Raw genomic sequence first — 24140 nt, forward strand, 5'->3', positions numbered from 1 at the left:
AGCCATGCAAGAACCCACACAATTCATGACCAGTGACATGGAATTTCCTAGATGGACAATCATATCAATTAACAATGGATTCATGACAACAATTAGGAGGGGTCAGTTCACAACTTTTTTCATCCCTTTGACACAGATATTACACCTCTGTGCTCTAAATAGAAAAGATGTAATTTATTGACCAGGGTTTCCAGGGCCATTCTCCTTTTATGGGTTTCACCTTACAAAGATTGTTAAAATCAACAGAATCAGATGTAAAACATGGAAGTTGACCCTTTGGCCCAACTTGTTCTTACCAGATATCCTAATCTAGTCCCATTTGCCAGATTTGACCCATATCCCTCTAAACCCTTTCTATTCCTAAAACCATGCAGATGCCTTTTAGAATTAGTAATTGTACTAGCCTCCACCACTTTCTCTGGCAGCTCATTCCATACATGTACCAAACTCTGCGTGAAAAGAAGTTGCCTCTTAGGTCTCAAATCTTCCCCCCCTCTCTCCCTAAACCTATGCCCTCTCGTTTGGGACTCCCCCACCACAAGGAAAAGGCTTTGCCTATTTATACCACTTCATCAAGTGGTGCAAGTTTGAATTTGGCAATTATTAAATAATCCCTCAACTCCAAGAAACATTCAAGGAAAGCTTCTCAGTACTGCATCGAAATGCAGTTAGATATTTTGATAATTAAGGAGACCAAAACGGAGTATAATAATTCAGAGGCAGTCTAAGTTCCAGTACAACTGTTGCAATGCTCCCATTCTTGCAATAAATAACATTTCATTTTTCTTTTCAGTCACTTGCTTTTTCTGTATGCTAAATGTGATTCATTTACAAGTTCACATAGATCTCCCTCTACTGCAGATTGCTGTAGTCTAATAAATGTTTAACCAGAAAGTCAATTTTTTAATGACACAAATAATCCCTTTTGCTCATCATGTCCATGTCAGTCAAACAATAGAACTATAGAAATGATATAGCAGAAAAAGGGGCCATTCAGCCCATCTTGTCTGCACTGACCCAATGACAGTTATGTTCTTTCGAATCCCATCGCCCTCCACACTGCCTATAGCCCTGTAGTTTACAGCAGCTAAGGTGCTAATCCAAACAAGAGATAGGTCTCAGCTTCCACCAACTCAGACATTTAATTCCAGACCACCATCACCGTCTGCATAAAAATAATCTTCCCTGCATTCACTCTGATCATTCTGACACCTGGCTGGAATCTATGATGCCTAGTTTTTGAATTCTGTCAACAGATATAGGTTTCTCCTATCGACTCTCTATGCCTCACAATTTTGCATAATTCAAACATTAAAAGTGGAGTCACAGGTAGATAGGATAGTGAAAGCGGGCGTTTGTTATGCTTTCCTTTATTGGTCAGAGTATTGAGTTCATGAATTGGGAGGTCATGTTGCGGCTGTACAGGACATTGCTTAGGCCACTGTTGGAATATTGCATGCAATTCTGGTCTCCTTCCTATCGGAAAAATGTTGTGAATTTGAAAGGATTCAGAAAAGATTTTCAAGGATGTTGCCAGGGTTGGAGGATTTGAGCCACAGGGAAAGGCTCAACAGGCTGGGGCTGTTTTCCTTGGAGGGTTGGAGGCGGAGGGGTGACCTTCTAGAGGTTTACAAAATTATGAGGGGCATGGATAGGATAAATAGACAAAGTCACTTCCCTGGGGTCAGGGAGTCCAGAACGAGAGGGCATAGGTTTAGGGTGAGGGGGGAAAGATATAAGAGAGACCTAAGGGGCAACTTTTTCACACAGAGGGTGGTACATGTATGGAATGAGCTGCCAGAGGAAGTGGCAGAGACTGGTACAATTGCAACATTTAAAAGGTATTTGGATGGGTATATGGATAGGAAGGGTTTGAAGGGATATGGGCCAGGTGCTGGCAGGTGGGACTAGATTGGGTTGGGATATCTGGTAAGCATAGACCGAAGGGTCTGTTTCCATGCTGTACATCTCTATGTAAACCCCCCCATCTTCTCTGTTTCAAGGATAACAACCCCAACCTCTCAAATGTATCCTCAGAGCTACAAATTTCCAGTCCTGGAAACATTCTAGTAAATGTTCTCTGCACTCCTTCCAGATCAATTAAGTCCTTCCTGTAATGTTGAGTGCACACAATACTCCCATTGTGGCCTCACCAGCTTCATTATATCCCTAACTTTACATTCTATACCTCCATAGATGGAATACAGCATTCCACATGCGTTCTTTACAACCTTATCTAGCTGTACTGCCACCTTTCAGAACCCTTTGTACCCTTCCCATTCATATATCTATCCAGATGCCTTTTAAATGTTGTAATTGTACCAGCCTCCTCCACTTCCTCTAATGGTTCATTCCATACACACACCACTCTGTGAAAAGGTTGCCCGAGATCCCTTTTAAATCTTTCCCCTCAAACTTTTGCCCTCCAGCCTTGGACTCTCCCACACTGGAGGAAAAGGCAAAGACATTGGTTATTCACCCTCCTGAGTTCATAAACCTCAATAAAGCCTCCAACACTCTAGGAAAATAGGCACAGCCTATTTCAGCCTCTTGTTATAGCTCAAACCCTCCAATCCTGGCAACATTGTTGTAAATCTTTTCTGAACCCTTTCAAGTTGCACATTTTTCCTTCAACAAGGAGACCGGAATTGAATGCAGTATCCACAAAGTGGCCTGACCAATGCCCTGTACAGCTGCAATATTACTGCCCAGCTCCTATACCCAATGCACTGACCAATGAAGGCAAGCATACCAAATGCCCTCTTCACTACCCTATCTATCTGGAACTACGAATCTGTACTTAAAGGTCTCTTTGTTCAGCAACACTCCCCAGGACCACACCATTAAGTGCATAAGTCCTGCTCTGATTTGTCCTACCAAAACGTAGGATCTCCCATTTATCTAGATTAAACGCCTCTTGCCATCCCTTGGCCCATCTGATCAAGGCTCCATGGTACTGAGGTAATCTTCTTTACTACCCACATCATCAGTAATTTTGGTGTCACCTGCAAGTTTACTAACCATACTTCTTATATTCACATCCAAAATATTTACATAAATGACAAAAGCAGTGGGCCCAGCACTGATACCTGCAACACACTACTGTGATCTTCCTAAATACATCTTCATATAAGAGTTGAACTCCATTTGCCATTTTCCTGCCCACTCCACCAAGCCATCTTTATTATTTTGGAGTTTACAGCTATGCTCTACACTCTTCACTATGCAGGAGAAAGTGAGCACGGCAGATGTTGGCGATCAGAGTCAAGAGTGTGGTGCTGGAAAAGCACAGGTCGTGCTGCATTCGAGGAGGAAGAGAAATCAACACTTTGGGCATAAGCCCTTCATCAGGAATCTGCTGGGGAGTTCCCAGACTAAGGGGGACACAACGGTGTCAAGGTATGCAGAAATGAGATCAGCGGAACAGGAGCAGGTTGAAACAATAGGTCAATCGGGGAAAGTCAGGTTTGTGAATCTTCGGTAGGAGGTAGAATCGGGTGGTGCAGGGTTCTCGGACTGAGATTGGATGCTGTGGATAGGATGGCTTGCTGACGTCGTGGTTAGGGGCAATAGGAGGATGCGTCTGCCAGTTGGTGCCTTGCTTTAGCGGTGGAGGTCGGTGTGCCAAACTACCACAGCGCCTGGCCCCCCTCCCCTGTTTGCGGGTTTGATGGTGATGTTGGGGTTGGAGTAGAGCGAGTGGAGGGCTGAATGTTGCGAGGGTGGGAAGTTGGAGTGGGTGAGCGGGGTGGAAGGGTTAATGCAGACTACAGTTTGGCTGCAGTTAGAATTGAAGAGGTCAAGGGCAGGTAACAGGCCAACATGGGGTGTCCAAGTGGATGGGGTATGTTGGAGGCAGGAGAAGGGGTCCTTGGTGGGTGGACGGGCAGGAGTCTTGATTGGAAATAGTGGGCTCAGACACGGAGGAAGAAATGATCAACGTTGCAACGTGTGTCAAACTCATAAATCCGGGAGTGTAGAGGGATGAATGTGAGGCCTTTGCTCATTGTTCATCCTCATTGAGGGGGAGGTCTAGGGGAATAATAAAAACACAGCAGGGCTGGGAGCTAGAATCCAGGGTAGGGCTGGAGTTGGGAATGGGGACGGAGACTGCCACTGGAGTGGGTGTGGTTATGGGGTCAAGAGTGATGTTACCAACGGAAGTGGTGCACACCCTGGAGGTGCACATGGGGCCAACGGCAGTAACCGCAGGGGCTGAAGTGATGTAACTCGTAACATCAGGGTCACCAGCAGAGTTCCGGTGAGTGACGTCTCTGGGGGAAGTGGTGGCGGTGGTGAAGGAAGTGACGTGCAGGGCAGGTATCGCATCAGTGCCGGCAGTGGTGGCACTTGTGATGGTCACGGATCCTGTGGTGGTTGTCTTCCCGGCGATCGCGGAGGCGATGTGGTCAGCAGTGGCTGCGGTCTGTGGGGTAGCAGGGGCAGAAATGAAGTCATAATTCGTTGAGGCGGTTGTGATTGGAGTGGCTGCATGGCTAACGGTGTCCGAGCAGTTCCTGAAGTGATGTAACTCGTAACGTCAGGGTCACCAGCAGAGTTCCGGTGAGTGACGTCTCTGGGCGAAGTGGTGGCGGTGGTGAAGGAAGTGACGTGCAGGGCAGGTATTGCATCAGTGCCAGCAGCGGTGGCACTTGTGATGGTCACGGATCCTGTGGCGGTTGTCTTCCTGGCGATCGCGGAGGCGATGTGGTCAGCAGTGGCTGCAGTCTGTGGGGTAGCAGGGGCAGAAGTGAAGTCATAATTCGTTGAGGCGGTTGTGATTGGAGTGGCTGCATGGCTAACGGTGTCCGAGCAGTTCGAGGCCAGGAGGTGGTTATGGAATGGTCGAGGAAACAGGAGTATTGAGGTCAGTACATGAAAGCTTGTTTAACTTAGGTTCTTCTATGTCCAATATGGTGAAGAAAAAGTGTTTGTTGAGCATATGAATTCTTCTGAGGGTCTGGGAGAGTGTCGCCCTGAGCTGAAACAGGGCTGACTGTAGAGAGGTTAGTTGGCAGCACATGGCTGCGAGCATGGAGTGGAGCATCTGGAAGGAGAACCATTTCTGATGGTTTCAGATTTGTACTATGTACTGGTTTCTCTTTTGTCAGGTCCAAATTGTGTTGGCCTGAATGTGGTCTGGAGTCCCATGCGGAATCAGTCGGTTCCACTGGCAGGTGCTGAGGTAGGGGATGTGGCTGTGGTAGCGAGTCTGCTTCAGGATGGTGGCTGAACAGCTTCAGGCCAGAGAGGATGATGTGGAAGGTGCAGTGAGAGAGACTTACTGAGATGCTTGGAGAGGGAGAAAGAGAACTTCAAGGTAGGCATTCTTGGAAGAGGTTTCACAGTTGGGTTGAAATCAACTCGGAGAGAGTGAGTACTGCAGATGCTGGAGATCAGAGTCAAGAGTGTGGCGCTGGAAAAGCACAGGTCGGGCAGCATCCAAGGAGTAGGAGAATCAGGCCATTCCTGATGAAGGGCTAATGCCCGAAATGTCGATTTGCCTGCTCTACTGATGCTGCCTGACCTGCTGTGCTTTTCCAGCACCACACACTTGACACTATCACTGCACAGACAACTTATGTCTAATTCTAATTCCACTGTCCAACTTTGCTATTTTCTTGCCAAGTGGATAGCCACACACATTCCCACATTATATTTCATCTGCTTATTTTTACCCACTTGGCCTCAATCCCCCTTTGCAAACTCCTTGTATCCTGCCCAACCTACTTTTCCAAGTAATTAATTATTAAAGTTGATTTCACAACGTATATACAGGGTTGTACTTAATTAACACAAGTGATGATGATAACTATATGCTTTAAGTGAAAAATTTTTAAACAATTGAAAATTTTCAACCATAAAACTTGCATCTACTATCAAGTGAAAAATCACTTAAGTAACTCCATAACAAGATTCTAGTTCCGGTAATATTTTTTGAAAAGGAACCCTTTTCATCTCTAACTTAGATAATGAAATATAATATAGAACTGCAATCACGTTATAGTTTTAACTCTTCCTATAAAGTAGATTTAGTGGAAATTCTAGATGTCGTAGCTGAATTATTTTCTGTTGACATTTTGGAAAGCTTAAATTTATAATTGCACATCAAAAAGGAGAGAATTCAAATGATAGATAAACTTGTTCAGTCTGATGACAAAAAATACTGGGCAATTACTTTTCATGTGATGCATGATTGAACATCTTCAACTCAAAATTACAACTTGATTCACTACCATTCACGTGCAACCATTTGAGACACAGATAAGATTCATAACGTTTTTATTTTAAAAAACATTTGATTAACATTATGATTGGCTGAAGCACATTCCATTAGTTATATTTATTCATACAAGTTCATTTTAACAATATTTCTCACACAACTGTTGGAATGCGAATTAATGACACCACATGAAAGGCAATGGAATAGCTGGAACCTTGGTGAATAGGACAGTATAACAAACATGGTGGAAGAATGGAAGGGAAAAGTTATTGAACATGTGAAGTTAATGTCCAATTAGATATAGAGGGGGAAGGGAAAGACACTGGATAAAAATATGAAAAAAACCAAAAAGGAAAATATGACTTTTAAAACATTTCACATTTTATAGATTTCCTAGAACAATTAACAAACTGAGACTACATACGTAGTAGTTTAGTGGTTACTATTAAGAGACTTGCACACCACTGCCACAAGTGACTTCACGTCTTTATCATTTCTCATCTCTACCAAAAAGTGTGTTTCCTCGCCCTAGTTATCGGAAATTGTCATCAACTAACAAAGCCGTTCTTCCCCTCCTTGTAGTTCCTGTTTTCATGTCTTGTATTCAAGATTTAGGTCCCACTCCTGCCATCCTGAAGCCATGTCGCTGTCTTGGCCATCAGAATGTTCACAATTACTTCCATTTACCTTCAATTTGTCTGTTTCAAATGTTACTTGCATTCAGAAACAGACATCTTAGTTTATCTTTTTATTACTGGAACCTTAATATGTAGCCTTATCTATTTATCGCCTCATTATTCTCTTTATCCCTCATTTTCATTTATTTCATTTCCATTAATTATCTTTGCCTCCTCTAACTGAATTATATCTTCACAAATTTGGCTTCTTGCCTCACTAGTTTGGAATTCTCTACTTCCCTTACATGTGATGCAAGAACAACTAATGTCGTTTATCTTATGTCAATTTGCACATGGGATAAATCACAGACAGAATCCCTACAGTGTGGAAACAGGCCATTCGGTCCAACAAGTCCACACCAACCCTCCAAACAATATCCCACCCAGACCCATTCCCTGACTTAAGGCTTTACAGTTCTCCTAACGCACCTAGCCGACGCATCCCTGAACACTATGGGCAATTTAGCATGGCCAATTCACCTAACCTGCACATCTCTGGACTATGGGGGGAAACCCATGCAGAAATGGAGACAATGTGCAAACTTCACACACATAGACAGTTGCCTAAGGCTGGAAACGAACACTATGCTGTGAGGTAGCAGTGCTAACCACTGAGCCACCATGCCACCCCACAAAGGGAAGTTAAAAAAAAAAGCAGAGTATGAGAAGAGATTTGTAACTAAAACAGGGAAACTAAAGATTTTCTACTGGTACATAAACAGTAAAATGGTAGTAAGAAAGGAGACTAAATGGGGGTTTTGCATATGGACAAGTGGATACAATTGAGATACTGAGTACTTTGGATCCATCCTTACAAAGGAAGATGCTGCAAAAGTGACCATGAAATAGGTGGCAGTTAAGGTTTTAGATGGGCCAAATGTGAATATATTAGAAAAGGGAAGTTGTGCTTAAAGTTGATAAATCAGCACAACTCAACGGGATGCATCTGAGGACAGTAAAAGGAAAAACTGAATTTGAAGAAACATTGCCATAATCTTTCAAATTACTTCAGTCAAAGGAATGGTGCCAAGGCACAGGAGAATTACAAATATTATACAGTGTTGCACACTTGTTCAATGTGAAACAGTTAAAACTTGAATTGTAGGAAAACTCCTTGTCTCCAACCTCAATAACTAACTGAGTGTATGCAGTGAATAAAAGTTGATCTTGAATAGAATTGATGCTGATAGCATCACCTTTATTCCTACTGGACAAATGGGCTATACTCTCATCCTTGAGTTTTAGATGCAGATTTGCATCTTTCCAAGCTATGTTGTTACCTTAAAGCAGGTAGGTTCAACAAAGATTCTGCAAAATAGATGTGGCGGACAAATCAGTTGCAATAGTTTTAGAACCCAAATGGGACTTCTAAAAGCAAACTGGGTCGAAGTGGGTACTGCAGATGCCGGAAATCGGAGTCAAGATTAGAGTAGTGCTAGAAAAGCGCAGCAGGTCAGGCAACATTCGAGGAGCAGGGAAAAAAAAAATCTAAGTTTCGAGCAAAAGCCCTTCATCAGAATGCCTGATGAAAGTCCTTCTAAAGCAAAATCTTGGGTGAGGTGGTGTAAAGGGAAGTTTAGACTGCAATGCATATTCACACTGTTCAGTTCCATCTTAGGATCAATAGTAAAACTTTTACAAGGTCTGGCATAACCATGTACTACAAAATTTATGCAGATGTTTTTGATTGTAAGACACGTTATTCTGGACAATCATCTTTCATCCATCGTTACCATACTCTTTTACATAAGCCACTTCAAATTATATTAAGGTAGCTAAAGATTTAAATCCTTAGTGATGACACTTAGTGATGAGATCTATAGACAGAAAATGTCTACTATTACTTCTTGGATAATGGAAACAACACTTCCTGAAGCCTGATAAAATTGTTATTATGTTATCAAGGCAACTTCTAACTGTCACATTTTGTAAAGCAAAATTAGTGAGCTGGCTAGATCGATACAGAACAGGCTTAGTCATGAAGACAGAGGGTAGCAGTAGAAGGATACTTTTTGGATTGGAAGGTTGACTAGTTCCACAGGAATTAGTGCTGGGACCTCTGCTATTCACAATCTATATAAATGATTTGGAGGAAAACAGCTTGTCTAATGAGTAAATTTGCAGATGATACAAAAGGTTAGGTGGTGTTGGGAGGAGGATAATCAGAGGATACAGCAGGATTAGGTCAATTGGAGGCAAGGGCAGAAAAATGGCAGATGGAGTTTAATCTGGACAAATGATGTGATGCATTTTGGAAGGTCAAGTACAGTTGGAAATTATACAGTGAATGGCAGAACCCTTAGGAGTATTGATCTGCAGAAGGATCTGGGTGCGTAGGTCCACAGATCACTAAGTTGGCAGTGCAAGGAGATAATGTAGTGTAAAAAAAAAGGCCTATGATAGACAAGTCATGCTGCAGCTTTACAGAACTTTAGTTAGGCCATATCTTGAATATTGCATACAGTTCTGGTCACCACACTATCCAGATGCTTTGGAGAAGGTGCAGAAAAGGTTTACCAGGATGTTGCCTGGTATGGGTGCTTTTAGTTATGAAGAAAACGTTGGATAGACTGGGTTGTTTTCATGAACACAGGAGGTTGAGGGGTGACTTGATACAAGTTTAAAAGTTTGAGAATAGCATTGATAGAGTGAAAAGTATAGCCCCCCAAGAGTGGAGGGGTGAATTACTAGAGGGACACAGGTTCAAGGTGTGGCAGGGTACAGGGGTGTGGGGAGCTTAAGAGGTGCGTGAGGCACATTCTTCCACAAAGGCTAGTGAGTGCCTGGAATGTGCTATCAGAGGTGATGGTGGAAGCAGACAATACCAGAAATATTCAAGAAATACTTGGACAAATACATTAACAGGAAGAGAACAGAAGTTCATGGATCCTGGAAATGAAGACATGATTAGTGTGGAAGGACAAAATGTGTCAGCATTCTTTGTTCTTAGTAATTGGAGGATAGACTGTAGATTGAAATCAAATATAAATTGTGGGGGAGGAAGGGGAGGTTGCAGAAGTTAGTCAAAGGAAATCAGACAAATGATATTAATAGTAGGTGGGAATTACCAAGCTTTGTCAAAGGTAACAGCGTTAAAAATTGCACAACACCAGGTTATACTCCAACAGGTTTATTTGGAAGCACTAGCTTTCATAGCACTGCTCCTTCATTAGTTAGCTGTGGAGCAGGATCATAACACTTCTTTCAAGTCACATTCGAGATTAACTTAAGGCCAACCTTAAGTTATCGAGAACGTGATTGAATAGTTATTCTGGGATTTAAATATTAATGAATCGAAACCTAAAACCCATTCTAAAAGGTGAAAGACTTAGCAGCAATCTAGGTTTGTTCAGTATATCATTTCAGTTGCATGACACTAATCCTTTGCTATAAATTCTATGATCCTGCTCCACAGCTAACTGATGAAGGAGCAGCTCTGAAAGCTAGTGCTTCCAAATAAACCTGTTGGACTATAACCTGGCATTGAGAGATTTTTTTTATAAACTTTGCCCACCCCAGCCCAACACTGGCACTTCCATATCAAAACTAACAGAGGCGGTAGGGTTCTTGTGTATTTATTATAATTAGGAAGACAATCGCTAAGGAACAGCATCTATATGTCCCAAAAACAAATTACATTTCTACAAAGGTTAATCCCTGTACTTCTGATGAGTTTTTTTTTTAAGACTGGCAGATGCCAGATTGCCATAGTTCTCTTGAAGATTTAAGTGACACAGGACAAGATAAGCTTTGGCAATTTTTAAGAATACTGCTCAACAGGAATGGCAAATAAGATCAGCATGTGCAGGCTCAAGGTGCCCAACCTTCCAAAGAAAACGTGACAGCCAAGTACTGGGTCATACAGCACTCCAATTTTTAACATAAAGTCTAGTTGTATTTAATTGTTAGAAACATCTGTATGAATTGGAAACAAGCAATTATGAACAAATATAGACCAGCTTAACTTTGGCTTGTGCTCTAAAACTGTGCATTTAAGACTTTAAAGCATTTTAACTTGCAACAAATTCTGGAGTCATGAGTGCAATTACAGATGGAAAACACCATCCAATTGCCATCATAAATGGTTACAAGTGAACAAGCACATGAATTTTATAAACAGACCATTTGGCCTAAGCCATCCATTGCAAAGTTGACGGTCCACTCAAGGCTCTCCCACCTTTTCTAATTTAAATTTAGTGGCAACTCTAATCTCTCTTCCTCACATGTAAGTCCCCTTCAAAGCTTCAATCACAACGTGGTAGCAACTTCCATATTCACAAAATTCGGAGTAAATAAGATTTCTTCCGAATTCCTTATTGGAATTTTGACAGGATTATGGTTATGCTCTTCTCCACAAGTAGAAACATCATCTTTATAACTACTCTATTAAAAAACTACGAAAAGAATTTCATTTGACCACCCCTCTTTATTCTTTATCCTAAGAGAAAAAAGACCCAGCCTGTTTATAATTCCATGACATGTATACACTCATTTTCCCTACCATTCATGTACTTTATTTGCACAATCCATACTTCATTTATTTTTAAAATAATCTAACCAACAGTGCACATAGTTCTCTAAAATATAGTGGAAAATTTTGGGGAGGTGACAGCCTGGTGGTATTATTATTGGACTGTTAATCCAGAGACCCAGGAAATGCTCTGCCAACCTGGGTTCAAATCCTATCATGGCTATTAGCGAAATTTGAATTGAAGTCTGGAATTAAGGCCATAAAACCACTGTCGATTGTTTGAAAAACTGATCTGGTTCAGTGATGTCTTTTAGGGAAGAAATTTACCATACTTAACTGCCTGATCTACTTGTGACTCCAACCCACAGCAATGTGGTGGATTCAACTGCCTTCTGAGCAAATAGAGATGGGCAATAAATGCTGGCCTAGCTAGTGAGGCCCTCATCCTATGAATGAACTAAATAAGGCCAATGTTCAATTAAAGATCAGTTAACAATCCTGTTTTTCCATTCTCTCCTTTTTAAAAACCTTAGAACACTACTTTTAAAATGCACTACTTAATCTGTGGTACAATTTAGTGATTGCGTTTCTATACTCAAATCTTTGTTCTTCTACCCTACCTACGCACTCAAATTCAAATTTTCAATTCCAGTAAGTGACATCCTTATTCCTCCTATCAAATGTACAGTTACATCTGAATTGCCAATTATTTCCCTGTTCTGCAAGTTTATTAAAATGCTAATTTGTTAGTCCTTCTCAGCATTTGCTATTCCAACACCTAATTTGGAATCATCTGCAAATTTAAAAATAACGTTTTTGATTCTAAAGCCTAAACCATCAATGAGAAATTATAAGCAGCAGTGGTTCTGGCATTGATCTCCATGGAAGTTGCAAATACATTTATGGATTACAAAACATTAGAATGTAGAACGGTTTAGACATTGCTGGGTTGAAGAAAATTTATTACATGATTTTTTGTAAATCAAAAGTCAAAATATAAAAGAGAACTGTCTATTAGCAGCTGTTCACCGGAAAATTTTGGAAGAAGAGTTAATGGAGCATTTGAAAGCAGTAAATTTTATGGCCCTCAATTGTTGGAAAAACACTAGGTTCTGTTCTGTTGTTGCCTAGCAGAAGCTTCTGGACTGAGGTGCTGTTCACAGACCTGGGTGGAGGTTGTTTGAGAAACTCGCAAGGAAAAGCAAGCTGTCACCAAGAGACAATACTTAAAGCAAAACCATATTTCCACTGAGTAGCTTGAAATTCTGATCAAGTGGACAGCACAGTGGCTCTAGTGGATTGCACTGCTGCCTTACAGCACCAGGGTTCCAGGTTCGATTCTCAGCCTTGGGTGACTGTCTGTGTGGAGTTTGCACATTCTCCCAGTGTCTGCATGGGGTTCCTCCGGGTGCTCCGGTTTCCTCCCACAGTTCAAAGATGTGCAGGTTAGGCGAATTGGCCATGGTAAATTACCCATAGTGCTAGGTGCATTAGTCTGAGGAAAATGGGTCTGGATGGGTTACTCTTCGGAGGGTCGGTGTGAACTTGTTGGGCCGAAGGGCCTGTTTCCACACTGTAGGGAATCTAATCTAATCTAAAGTTTCAAATATCAGGACCTTTTCCCCATCTGAATCTGAAATCCGGTCTGAAGAGCTCATTCTGTAACTGTCAGAAAATGGATTTTAAGAAAGGAAGGGAGAGAGAGGTCAACCTATTCTACTTTCAATATCCATGAGTGATTATGGTCTGAAATAAAACTTTAAGACAGTTTAACTAAGTCAGCTTTAAAATACCTACTTAAAAGACAATGCTCCTCAAGCTCACAGTTCATTGGAACAGTGCAGTAGACAGAGGAATGAGATGTCAGCATGGGAGCAGGTTTCTCTAGGAATGCCTTTTACTTCTGCTTTCTTTTGTCCCTTCACCATTTTGTTTGATCCTGGAAGACTACCTTTCCTGCCAATTGCTCCAGACTTTAACCCTTTCATAAGTTTTCTTTTTGTTCTGGTCTACCCACCCCTAGCTCAAAACGTATTTCAACAATTTGTTTTCCCCCCAGTTCTGGTGAAACACAGACCTCATACATGAACAGTTTATCTCTCCACAGATTCTGCCTAACCTGTTGAGTGTTTTGTTTTTATATTACATGTCCAGTAAATCTGCATTTTGCTTTTCAATTCATTTTTGAATTTTTTAGTAGAAACTGCCTTAACACTGTTACAATTATGAGAAAATATGATGGTATTTTCCACTGGAAATAATATGACTTAAAAGACAGTTCCAAATTTATTACTCTAAATAATACATACCAATTGTGCACCATCAGTTTTTGAACTGCCAAAAGTGCATTGTAGCGGACTTGCTGATCTTCATGATGCATATGGTTCATGACAAGTTGCTTGCCTCCAAGCTGTTCAATTACACTGAAACCAGTTATAATGATTAGTAGATTTTCAGAAATATTTTAAAACATTCATTTATTTCTTCAAACAATTTAATAGTTTGAATACACAACAACACGATTGTGAGTATGAGCTTGCCACTTGCCCCATCAAGTCTGGCCTGCCATTCCATTATATCATGGATGATCTGATTTAGCCCTTAACTATACTTGCCTTTCTGCAAACTCCCAAAGCCATCAATTACCTTCAATTCGCTGATTAAATATTTCACCTTAGCCTTCTGAATAAAGGGACACTGTCCTCAACTGCTTTCTGTGTAAGACAAGACCACAGCCAAAAAATCTCATCTCCATCTTTATCTCATATATATCAAAAAGATCAGCTTTTATGCCCAATGTTTAGAAGAATAAATCCAACTTAGTTATCTTAATCAGGCAAAGATGAACATTTCATCTCAGGAATCAAGCTACCTTAGAACTGTTTCTAATGCAATTGCCCACTTGCATAATTAATCAACTTCTACACAATTATATCCTTCAAGTAATGAGGCCCAAACTGTATACACTATTCTAGATGTGGTCTAACTAGGATCCTGGATTCCTACAGGATGGTTTTGAACTAGATTCTCCATGCAATAAACAATATTCCATTTACCTTTCCAACTACTTCCTGTACCTACAAATGGAGGGAGGCGAATGTTATTCCTCTGTGCAAGAAAGGAAATAGGGAAATCCCAGGGTACTACAGACCAGTCAGTCTAACATCTTCCAGTAAGCAAGGTACTGGAAAGGATTCTGAGAGACAGGATTTTTGAACATGTGGAAAAATCAGTTTGAATAAAGATAGTCAGCATGGCTTTGAGGGGCAGGTCATGCCTCACAAGCCTTATTGAATTCTTTGAGGATGTGACGAGACAAGTTAATGAAGGTCGAATAGTGGATGTGGTGTATATTTATTTCAGTAAAGCATTTGATAAAGGTTCCCAATGGTAGGGTCATTCAGAAAGTTAGGAATTAAGGGATACAGGGAAATTTGCCTGTCTGAATACAGAATCGGCTGGCTGAAAGAAGACAGTGAGTGGTCGTGGGTGGAAAGTATTCAGACTGGAGGTCAGTGACCAGTGATGTACCACAGGGATCTATTCTTGGGCCTCTGCTCTTTGTAGTTGTTATAAATTATTTGGAGGAAGAAGTGGAAAGGTGGGTAAGTAAGTTTGCCAATGACACAAAGGTCGGTGGTGTTGTAGATAGTGTTGAGGGCTGTTGTAGGCTGAAACAAGACATTGACAGGATGCACAGCTGGGCTGGGAAGTGGCAGATGGAATTCAACCTGGAAGGGATTTATTTTGGAAGATCAAATTTGAATGCTGAATACAGGGCTAAACACAGGATTCTTGGCAGTGTGGAGGAACAGCAGGATCTAGGGGTCCACATCCCTCAAAATTGCCACCCAAGTTGATAGGGTTGTTAAGGCGAATGGTGTTTTGGCTTTCATTAACATGGGAGATAAATGAGTTTAAGAACTGCGACATTTTGCTGCAGCTCTATAAAACCCTGGTTCGACCACACTTGGAATATTGTGTCCAGTTCCGGTCACCTCATTATAGGAAGAATGCAGATGCTTTAGAGGTGCAGAGGAGATTTACCAGGATGATGTCTGGATTGGAGGGCTTATCATAAGAGAGGTTGTGTGAGCTAGGGCTTTTCACACTGGACAGAAGGAAGAGAGGTGACTTGATAGAGGTGTACAAGGTAATGACTGGCTTAGTGTAGACAGCCAGAGACTTTTCCACAGGGCAGAAATGGCTGTCACAAGGGGTCATAATTTTAAGGTGATTGGAGGAAGATACAGGGGAGATGTCAGAGATGGGCTCTTCACACAGAGTGATGGGTGCGTGGAATGCACTGCCAGCAGAGGTAGTAGAGTCAGAGACATTCGGGCCATTTAAGCAACTGCTAGACAAGCACATGGATGGCAGTAAATTGAGGGGTATGTAGTTTAGGTTGATCTTAGATTAAGATAAATGTTCGGCACAACATCTTGACCCAAAGGGCCTGTACTATGTTCTATAACCTTTTCTGCTTAATGTACCAGGACATCCAGATCCCTCTGTACCACCAATTTCTGCAATCTCTTTCCATTCAAATCGTATTCTGCTTTTCTACTCTGTGGATAACTTCACATTTTCCCACATTATATTCCACTAACCAATTTTTTTGCCCACTTATTTAACATTTCTGTCCCATAATAGATTCTTTTTGTCATCTTGACAAGTTACTTTGCTACCTGTGTCTCATCAGCAAAGTTAATTAACAAACCACTATAAATGCCAGAGGAAAGATCACAGAAGCACTTCACAGGAGGCTCCCAAGCACTGAGGATGTCACCTAGACAGGGGACGAAACGTCTGCAACACAAATTCCCAACTCGGCGAACAGAACCACAACATTAATTAACATACATTTGGTGCCTTCATCTAAGTCAGTGATCTAGATTGTAAATACTCAAGAATAATGATTCTGTGGCAGTCCACTACTTTAAAAAGCTTGCCAACCCAAAATAAACCATTTATATTTATTCTAATCTCTGTTAGCTAACCGCTCCTTTACACAGGCCAATATGCCTCAAGATAACACTGCTCCATACGTGCTTACTTTGTGTATTTCATCACGGCATCGCGTCAAGTACTTTTTGAGTCAGAGGGATACAGCACAGAAACAGACCCTTCAGTACAGCCAGTCCATGCCAACCATAATTCCAAACTAAACTAGTCCTACCTGCCTGCACTTGGCCCATATCCCACCAAACCTCCTATTTATGTAATTATTTAAGCTTTTTACAACATTGTAACTGTACCCATAATCACCACTTCCTCTGGAAATTCATTCCACGTACAAAGCACAAAATTACCACATTTTAAAAAAATCTCTTTCCACTCACCTTAATGTGCCCCCTTTGTCTTGAAATCCCCCACCCTAGAGGAAGACACCTGCCATTCACCTGATCAATACCCTCATTATTTTACAAACCTCTAAGGTCACCTCTCAACCTCCTACACTCCAATGAAAGTCCCAGTCATTGTAACTCAAATCTTCTATGCCAGACAACATCCTAATAAATCTCGAGCCCTCTCTGACTTTATAATATCATTCCTATAACAGGACAACTAGAACTGGACGCAGTACCCCAGAACAGGCCTCAATGTCCTGTACACCTTCAGCATAACATCCCAGTTCCTATATTCAAAGGTTTGAGCAATGAAGGCAAGCATGTTAAATGCCTTATGTGATGCAAACTTCAAAGAATTATGTACCTGAACCCCTGGGTCTCCATTCTAACACTACTCTAGGTTCTACTCTGAATTGTATAAACTTTGTCTTTGTTTGCTTTTCCTACACTCCCCAGGGTCTTACCATTAACTGTATAAGTCCTACTCTGGTTTGCTTTAGCAAAATGAACACCACACATTTATCCAAATTAAACGCCATCTGCCACTATTCAGCCCATTGACCCAATTGTTTATACAATTACATCATTTCTATGGCTTCCCTCTATTGACTGCAAAAAATTAAGTTCATAACTTATTTTCATTTCACAAATCCACACTGACTCTGGAAAAAGAAAATCTGATATAATTAGGCAATGTTCTGCGACTACCTCTTTATGAATGGATTTTAGCATTTTTCCTATGACAAACATCAGGTGATCAGAGTTTCCAGCTTTCTGCTTCCCTCTTTCTTGAATACTGCTAATATATTTGAATCTATTGGGATCTTTGCAGAATCTCAGGAATTTTGGAAAGTCACAGCAAATGCATTTATTATCTTAAACTAAAATAGATGGTGACCTGAAATTAAAACAGAAATTTCGAGAGAAACTCAACAGGTCTGATAGCATCTGTAGGGAGAAAGCAGAGTTAACAGGGAGACCAATGACTCATCAGAACTGCAAGGTGGTCCACAAATCTAATAAATTCTCCCCTTCAACACCTTCCCCACCAAAAAACACTTTGGCTTTTGTGGAAGCAACACTTTTTCGTGGTTGCTAAGTAGTTCTGAAGAGGACGTCATTGGACTCGAAACGCTAACTCAGCATTCTTCCCACATCTATTTTCATAGCCACATTTTAGACCCTAATGATGAAAACAATTTTACTTGACTAAGTGCTTTAAGGATTATCATGGCTTTCCAGAAGTGCATGTTATATAGGTAAAGGTGGTTACCAGATTGCACCTTAAAGAGACATTTGTTCAGCACTTGCATAGTCAAAAAGGCCAGTAACTCTCCAGATAACCAGAATTTACATCAAAACTATTTTCTTAGGAGGTTTTCTTTTTAAAAATGGCATCAGATACATCTTGGAACTACAAGCCAAAATTTCCACAACTATTTAAGGGTTCCGACCAGTAGTCATGACAATTTCTAAATAAGCAATTTTTACACTTTCACATTAAATATTCAGAAAGCATGCTATGTAATTATGTTGACTATATTTACTGTGCAAACTTACCGTTTTCCCCGAGGGTAGTGGCGCACATATTCACCAATATCATGTGCAGCAACTGCCAACACCTGAGGGTCATCAGAGACTTCCAAAAGCCTAGTCAGAATCCTTTGCAAGAGAAGTTAAAATACAATCTAATGAAATCAGCATATATTTAGTGTCAGAGCTGTACAGCATGGAAATAGATCCTTCAGTACAAATCATCCATGCCATGTTTCCAAAATGAATCTAGTCCCATTTGCCAGCATTTGGCCCATCTCCTTCAAAACTCTTCCTGTTCATATACCCATCCAGATGCCTTTTAAATGTTGTAATCTTACCACCACTTCCTCTGGCAGTTCATTCCAAAATTCCACCACCCTTTGCATGAAGTTGCTCCTTAGATTCCTTTAAAATCTTTTCCCTCTCACCTTAAACCTATACCCTCTAGCTTTGGACTTTCCTACCCTGAGTAAAAGACTTTGGCTGGTTGCCCTATCCATGCCCTTCATGATTCCACAAACCCCTACAAAAGATCACCCCTCTGACACTCCAGGGAAAATAGCCCCAGCCCACTCAGCCTCTCCCTACAGCTCAATATCTTCAGCCCTGGCAACATCCTTGTCAATCTTTTCTGAACTCTTTCAAGTTTCACAACATACCTGCCTATGGCAGGGAGACCGGAATTGCACATAGTATTCCAAAAGTGGCCTAACCAATGTCCTGTACAGCTACATTACCTCCCAATTTCTGTACTCAATACTCTGACCAATAAAGGCAAGCATACCAAACACCACCTTCACTATCCTGTCTACTTCCAACTCCACTTTCAAAGAATTATGAACCTGCACTCCAAGGTCTCTCTGTTCTGCAACACTCCCTGTACGAACCCTGGCTTGATTTGTCTTTCCAAAACGCAGTACCTAATTTATTTAAATTAAACCCCATCTGCCATTGTTCAGCCTACCTGATCAAGATCCTGTTATACTAGGAGGTAACTTGCTTCACTTCCAATTTTGGGGTCATCTACAAACTTATTAACCAAACCTCCTATATACACATCCAAATCATTTATATGAATGATAAAAAGCAGTGGACCCAGTACTGATCCTTGTGGCAATAGCTGGTCACAGGCCTCCAATCTGAAAAACAAACCTCCACCACCACCACCCTGTCTCCTACCTTTGAGCCAGTTCTGTATCCAATGTCTAGCTCTCCCTGTATTGCACGTGATCTAATTTTGCTAACCAGTATACTATATGGAAACTTGGTGAAGGCCATTTAGATCACATAGATCTCTGCCTTCAAACCTCTTTGTTACTTCTTCAAAGAAACTCAAATCAAGTTAGTGAGACACTAACGAATTCCCACACAAAGCTATATTGACCATCGGACCTTGCCTTCCTAAATGCATGTAAACTCATGTCCTTCAGAATCCCCTCCAACAACTTTCCCAACATTGACTTAAAGCTCACCAGTCGATAGTTCCCCAGCTTTTCCTTGCAGCATTTCTTAAATAGTGGCTCCACATTAGCCAACCTCCAATCTTCCAGCACCTCCCCAATGGTTACTGACAATACTAACATCTCTGCAAGGTGTCCAGCAATCTCTTCCCTAGCTTTCCACAGGTTCTGAGAAGGTTTACAAAATTATGGATAGGATAATTAGACAAAGTCTTTTCCCTGGGGTCGGGGAGTCCAGAACTAGAGGGCATAGGTTTAGAGAGAGAGGGAAAAGATATAAAAGAGACCCAAGGGGAACTTTTTCACGCAGAGGGTAGTACGTGTATGGAATGAGCTGCCAGAGGATGTGGTGGAGGCTGGTACAATTGCAACATTTAAGAGGCATTTGGATGGGTATATGAATAGGAAGGGTTTGGGGGGATATGGGCCGGGTGCTGGCAGGTGGGACTAGATTGAGTTGGGATATTTGGTCGGCATGGACGGGTGGACCAAAGCTTCTGTTTCCATGACTCTAAATACTGGATGAGGTCCTGGGGATTTATCTACTTTTGTGCATTTTAAGACCTTCAGCACTTCCTTTATTGTAATATGAACTCTTTTCAAGGTGTCACCATTTATTTCACCAAGTTCCCTAGCTTCCATATCTTTCTCCACAGTAAATACTAACAGAAAATATTAGTTTAGTATCACATCCATCGCATAGTTTCACACGTGGATGAGCATGTTGATCTTTAAAAGGGGCCTTATTCTCTCCCTAGTTACACTTTTGCCCTTAGTGTACTTTATAGAATCCCTTCCCAACAGTCCCCTTATCTGTGAATAGCCTCCCCCAATTAACTTTTGGAAGTTCCTGTCTAATACGATCAAAAATGGCCTTCCTCCAATTTAGAACTTGAACTTTTTGATCAGTTTTATCCTTTTCCATAACTATTTTAAAACAGAATTATGATGACTTGCCCCAAAGTGCTCCCCACTGACACCTCAGTCACATGCCTTATTCCCCAACAGGAAATATTGTTTCTTTTCCAGTAGGTGCATTCACACACTAAGAAAATTTTATTGTACACACAAATTCCTCCCCATCCAAGCCCTTAACAATACGGCAGCCCCAGACTATGTTTGCAAAGTTAAAATCCACTACCACTACAACATTATTTTTAGATATCTGTCATATTTGCTTTTAAAATTTCCTGCTGACTAATGGAGGGCAGGTATCTCTAACACGATACCAATGTGATCACACTTTCCTTGCTTCTCAGGTCTATCCATACCACTTCACCAGATGATCTCCCAGGAATATCTTAAGTACTGTTATCTTTAACCAAAAACAACTCTCCCACCTCTATTTCCACACCCCCCCCCCACTTCCTTTCTATGCTTCCAATAACATCTACACGCTGGAACATTAATACTGTCCATTTCTGGGCTATGTTTCTGTAATTGTTATGATCTGCCAGTCCAGTGTTCCCAACTATGCCATAGGCTCATCTCCCTTTCCTGCTGATTCTTAAAATGCTGTAGTTATCATGGATTTATACAACAAAGTGTCAAAGTATTGAGGTAAAATTCTAGCATTAATAATTTGGTACTGATGTGAGAAATAACATTAGCTATGGTAATCCAGCAAGGGAAGGCAGCTGTTGTGTAACATTTTGTAAACCTTCTTAGAGGACTAAATGATCATCTGCTTTACTCAATGCACCAAAACATTTCTAGTCTAGGGTCCTTAATAACAAAGACAAGTAAAATTTGATTTATTTGAATAATAAAATGTAAACTAAATGACAAAAATCCACTATAAATACCATTAAATATCACTGGGTTACCCAAATTCTGCAAACAAATGTGAAAGGTAGGTAGGCAGTAACTAAGTTTCTAATACCTATAACTATCTTGCCATTTATGCCAATTTATCTGAAAGAAATAAAAGTTGAATGAAACTCACTTCAGCAGTTCATAGTTCTTTTCATTCAATCTTGCAGCATTTTCACGCCAGAATTTTTCTGATTTATGGACAGGACTCCATTCCAAGCGCCCCGACTTCAGTTCTGAACTGTATTCATCAAAAGAACTGGAAAGAAAAAAATCAAAGCACAATTAGCACACATCAATATTTATGCTTAATAATGACATTCCTTTTCCTTCCTCACAGGACTTTACCAATATGTCCTCCTCTCTTATACATTTCAAACTCCCTTTAAATACAATATCATTCAAAGATTCTGATAATTTCCACATTCTCAGACTTTTTTTTTCCACTTTATCTATCAACTTCCCTTCCTGGTATGCACAGCATTCTCCCTTCAGCTACCAATTATTTCCATCAACTGGTTCTCTCACCCTCTCCTTAAAAAAAAAATCAGCTTTTTACAAACTACCACCAATATCCAACTTTCCTCTCCTCTCTGTAGGTGTTGTCAACTTCCAAACTACACCACTTTCCAGAATTCCAATCTAACTTCAAAATATTTTTCAAAAATAAAAAATTCAAGTTACGCAGACATTGTTAAGCCAGTATTTATTGCCTACTCCTAATTACAGTGAAGAGTCAATAACATTGCTGAATGTCTGGAGTCACACAGGGACCAAGCCAAGTAAGGATATCCCTTAAATTCCCCCTTAAATTACATTAGTGAGCCAGTGGACTTTCATGGCAATTGACAACAATTTCATGGTCATTAGACTTAATTCCAGATTTTATCGAATTCATCATCTGACATGGTAAGATTTAATTCTGCTCCCCAGAACATTACCTGGATATCTGGATAATATCACTAGATCATGTGTCTTTGCAGTAGTGAAATGCTGGCAAAACCAAAGGAGCTCATTATTGACTTTCAGCAGAATGTTACTTATGTCTAGATTAGAGTGGTGCTGGAAAAGCACAGCAGTTCAGGCAGCATCTGAGGAGCAGTAAAATCGACGTTTCGGGCAAAACACCCTCATCAGGAATATGTTACTTATGCCCCCCCTACACGTTAACAGCACAGAAGTGAAACAAGTGCAGAGAGTGTCAAGCTCCTGGAAGTGTTCATCCACAACAAGCTTTCTTAGACTCTTCATGTGGATGCACTGGTCACAAAGGCCCAACATCTCCTCTTCCCCTGGCAGCTGAGGAAATTTGGCATGATGGAGAATACCCTTGCCAACTTTTATAGGTGCGCCATTGAGAGTATTCTGTCTAGATTTATCACTACCTGGTACAGCAACTGTACCATTCAAGATTGGAGACGGTTACAGAGAGTGGTGAACTGGCCCGGAAAAGTCAAAAGGCCAACCTCCCATCTATAGAATCCATCTACTAGGCCCGCTGTCAAGGAAAGACCGCCAGCATTTTCAGAGATTTACCCACCCTCGTATATGTTTTTCTACAACCTCTACCATCGGGGAGAAGGTTCAGAAGCCTGAACACACGCACCAGTCGGTTTCGTAACAGTTTCTACCCTATTGTTGTTAGAATACCGAATGGACACTCAAACTCTTAACATTGGCCTGCATCTGTGTTTTTGCCGCTATTTACCTATTATTTACTTATCTATGCTACTTAATTATGTGATCTGCCTATATTGCTTGCAAGACAAAACTTTTCACTGTGCCTCGGTACATGCGACAATAAATTCAATTTAATTCACTTTTAAAAAGTCTATGAGAACTGGCACAGCTTTAGGTTAGATTTCATGTATGCAAAGTTGAACAGCTATTTCTTTATTTTGGCATGGAAGGAGGCACCATCTGTAATTGAAATGAAGGCACATGACAGGAGCAAAGAAGAATGCAACCGCTGCCACGAACCATGACGTCTCTTCCGCCCCCACCGACCATGCAGCCTCCGCGATCGCCGCCCAGCCAACCGCCTCCACGATCGCCAGGAAGACCATCGCCAACAGATTCGCGGCCTCCGTGGGGTCCACAACGATCGGGAACAACACTGTTTCTGCCGTCGCCACAGCCACTTCCGCCCCGAGTTGCCGTCGCCGCATCTACTTCCTCCTCCAGTGACGTCACTCACCTGCACAATGACCACACTGCACGTGTCGCCACCCCCGCACCGATCTACGCCCTCACGCCGATCCCCGCGCCCGGTCCTAGCCCCCAGCCCTGCCGTTTTTTCCCCCCTCCCTCCAGACCTCCCCCTGAGGATGAAAGATCAGTCCTCAGCAGAGGCCTCACCTTCTTCCCCCTACACTCCCAGATTAATGAATTCAACACGCGTCGAGACATCGAGCATTTCTTCCGCCGCCTTCGCCTCCGTGCCTACTTCTTCAACCAGGACTCCCGCCCACCCTCTGATGACCCCTTCTCCCGGCTCCAACACACCCCATCCACCTGGACACCCCGTGCTGGCCTCTTACCTGCCCTCGATCTCTTCATAGCCAACTGCTGCCGCGACATTGACCGCCTCAACCTGTCCACCCCTCTCAC

The 24140-nt window shown here is 41.5% G+C and overlaps 1 protein-coding gene across 2 annotated transcripts in view; it reads right to left on the reverse strand.

The window, feature by feature from the left end:
• Positions 1 to 24140, reverse strand: part of atp6v1h (ATPase H+ transporting V1 subunit H) — a 179224-nt gene that overhangs the window by 1911 nt on the left and 153173 nt on the right. For both annotated transcript variants that reach the window (XM_043688329.1, XM_043688327.1), the window contains 3 exons: positions 21664 to 21789; positions 18283 to 18384; positions 13681 to 13794 (listed from right to left, as the gene is read on the reverse strand). In XM_043688329.1, the coding sequence (XP_043544264.1) occupies positions 13681 to 13794; positions 18283 to 18384; positions 21664 to 21789 (342 nt within the window). The remainder of the gene's footprint in view (positions 1 to 13680; positions 13795 to 18282; positions 18385 to 21663; positions 21790 to 24140) is intronic.

Source organism: Chiloscyllium plagiosum, chromosome 4, assembly GCF_004010195.1.
Source record: "Chiloscyllium plagiosum isolate BGI_BamShark_2017 chromosome 4, ASM401019v2, whole genome shotgun sequence".
Classification (NCBI taxonomy): domain Eukaryota; kingdom Metazoa; phylum Chordata; class Chondrichthyes; order Orectolobiformes; family Hemiscylliidae; genus Chiloscyllium; species Chiloscyllium plagiosum.